At 61.9% G+C, this 2,766-nt stretch overlaps 1 protein-coding gene across 1 annotated transcript; it reads right to left on the bottom strand.

The window, feature by feature from the left end:
* Positions 1-1,560: 1,560 nt before the first annotated feature.
* NHLH1 (nescient helix-loop-helix 1) lies at positions 1,561-2,242 on the bottom strand. The gene has a single exon (XM_041723607.1). The coding sequence runs from the start codon at positions 2,232-2,234 to the stop codon at positions 1,836-1,838; it is 399 nt and encodes a 132-aa protein (XP_041579541.1). The 5' UTR covers positions 2,235-2,242; the 3' UTR covers positions 1,561-1,835.
* Positions 2,243-2,766: the final 524 nt, after the last annotated feature.

The following is a 2,766-nucleotide window of genomic DNA, read 5'->3' as shown; positions in this document are numbered from 1 at the left end:
CAGAAGTGCAATATCAGAGGGGCCAGAAAGTGGCACCCCGTGCATACCAAGATGGAGGGACGTGGGCCTGGGGGTGGGGGTGGGACTGGGACCTGTGTGTTACACCCTTCGCTGCAACCTCTTTACTCTGTGGCCCCTCCTACTCCCTCCCCGTTTACCCACCATGCTGAGCTCTCAGGGCCCTATCAAACAGCCTTCAAAGCCGAGGACCCTCCATGCCTAGGCCAGCTTCCCAACCCAATCGAATGATCCACAGCCATACCTGGTGCTAGAACGAGGTCACTTTAATTTTTTTTTTTTGTATGAAATTGGAACTGCAACGGGAGGGGGTCACACACAGAACACAGGACACAGAGCCTGGAGGCCCACTGTTGGGGGTATGAGGAAGAAGTGAGAGGTCATGGGAGAGGGCCAGAGAGAGAAAAAGGCAGGCAGGATGGGGTGGGACTGTCTGGGGGGGAGGGAGCTACAGAAGGGCCCAGGAGCCCTGGAGCTGGGGTGGGGGCACCATCCCAGAGGACTGGGTGTCCCGACAGGTGGATCTAAGGAAGAGGCGTGGGTGTGGTGAGCAGAGAGGATCTCCCCACATACACTCCTGGAGTTGCAGAAGGAGTAAGAAAGGGGAAGGAGAACCAGGGAGGAAGCAAGAGAGGCCCAGCTAGGGCTGCCAGGAGCTCCCTCACTCTACCCCAAAGTGCACAACTCGGCAATAAATAGTAATATTTATAAATAAATAAGTAAATAAATAGACAAATAAATAAATAAATACGTAAATAAATAATATCCTTGTAGAGCACAGAGTCTGGTGTGAGGGAGGAGGGAGCGTGGGAAGGGCGGTGGGCTCACTTCTTCTATGCTGGGCCTCCGGCCCTTCATTCCACTGCTGACCCTGGGCTGCCGTGAGCAGAGGGGCGAAGCCACATTGAGGGGGATACAGAGAGCCTGGGGGTGGGGAGCAGGATGGGGGGTGTCTTCCTTTGCTGAAGGCGAGCTGAAGGAAGGAGAAAAAGTATATATCTAATGAACTGGCCCTAGGTCCCAGGGAGCCAAGCATCCCCCTCTGCAGCTGAGGGAGGAAGCCCTGTGGGTTTTGCACTTGTTCCCAGGGGGCTGGGAGGAGGAAGCAGCTGTGAGGTCTGGCTGCCCCACTGCCTGGGCCCTCTGCTGAGCTCGGGGCCAGCATCCGTCCTTCAGGACCTAGGGTTTCCTTTCTGCGGCTGCACACAGGGAGGGAGGAAATTGGGAGGCTGGGCAGGAGGGGGCAGGGAGCTCAGAGAGGACAAGGCACTCAGTACCAAGTAAGATCCGAGGTCTGCATGTGCTGAGCCTCCGAGAGAGAAAACTCCCCATCACTCGTGGCCACTAAGCCTCCCCTGGCAGTTGCGGCTCCCGAGAGCCCTGCGTGGCCTTGCCTGTCCCCCTGGCCAGCAGTGTGGGGCCCAGAGGTCTGAGATGCAGCCCCCTTCCTGGGCCCAGGCTCCCTCCCTCCCTCCCAGGGGCAGGAGAGGCTGGGAAGGGGATGGGACACAGAGACAGGGTCCTGGGTGGGAGAGGCGGCAGCCCTGGAGAGAGCCGGGGAGGAGGATGCTTAGGAGGCCCTGCAAGGACTGGACCCTGGCAAACACTTGTGACCAGCGGGGGGCAGGGGGGTGCACTGCAGACGGTGGGAGGTACCGAGCATCGCCTTGGGGGTGGGGACAGGACCAAGGTGAGCCCAGGTCATGCTCCACCAGCCCCAGCCCCAGCCCAGGGTACCCTGCCTGCACCCCGGGGGCCTGGGGGACTGGGTGCGCGTGGTGGGTGCAGGGGCCCATGGAGGCGGGAGGTGGGCCCGGTCAGACGTCCAGCACGTGGTTCAGGTAGGAGATGTAGCAGATGGCCAGGCGCAGGATCTCGATCTTGGACAGCTTCTTGTCGGGGGGCAGCGTGGGCAGCAGCTTGCGCAGCTCGGCGAAGGCCAGGTTGAAGGCTTCCACACGGATGCGCTCCCGCGTGGCGTGTGCTGTGCGGTACTTGGCGGTGGCCCGGCGCCGGCGCCGCCGCTCCTCGCGGCTCAGGTGCTGCAGGTCTTTGCGGGCTGCCTCCCCGGGCTCCAGCCCCCGGGCCTGGCCGCCCGGACCCCCAGGCCCAGCCCCATCGGGGCCCGCCCCGCCCCCGCAGTCACTGAAGCCCGACTCGGTCTCGGAGTGGGTGGGAGGCAGGTCTAGCTCCATCGCATCAGAGTTGAGCATCATGATGGAAGGCCCCTGCCCAGGGAGATCGGGGTCTCCTCCCCACCCCTCCCGCTGGGAGCCTGCGAGCCGCTTGTGGGAGGGGCAGGAAGGGCCTGCCGGACTGGGGTCGGCCACTGAGCTGAGGAGGTCAGAGCCACTTCAAGGTCCCATGGTCAGGGGTCCAGTCTGGAGCCTGGAGGAGAGAAGGGGGGATTGATTGGGACGGAGGGAGGAAGAAGGGGCAGCTCGGTAGATGGGGGAGCAGAGGAGGGTGCTGTAAGAGTGGGGGAACAGCAGAAAGGCGCTGAGGGGACAGGCCGGTGGACAGGTGCAAAGGGGTAGGAAGGAGGAAAGATGGTAAGAAGGGGAGAGAATCCTAGAAGGGAGCAACAGGAAAGGAGGAGGGGTGAGGAGGGGAGGGGCGGGGCAGGGTAAAACCCAGCAGGAGGATTAAAGTCCCCAGGCTGGGCAGCTCCTAGAAGGAAACACCAGAAGCGTCCTGACATCGGACTTGGCAGTCAGTGATTTCTTGGCTAGGACGCCCAAAGGAAGG

Source organism: Vulpes lagopus, chromosome 11 (genome assembly GCF_018345385.1).
Source record: "Vulpes lagopus strain Blue_001 chromosome 11, ASM1834538v1, whole genome shotgun sequence".
NCBI lineage: Eukaryota > Metazoa > Chordata > Mammalia > Carnivora > Canidae > Vulpes > Vulpes lagopus.
The sequence above is the reverse complement of the archived record's forward strand: the minus strand, read 5'-3'. Positions and strand labels throughout refer to the sequence as shown.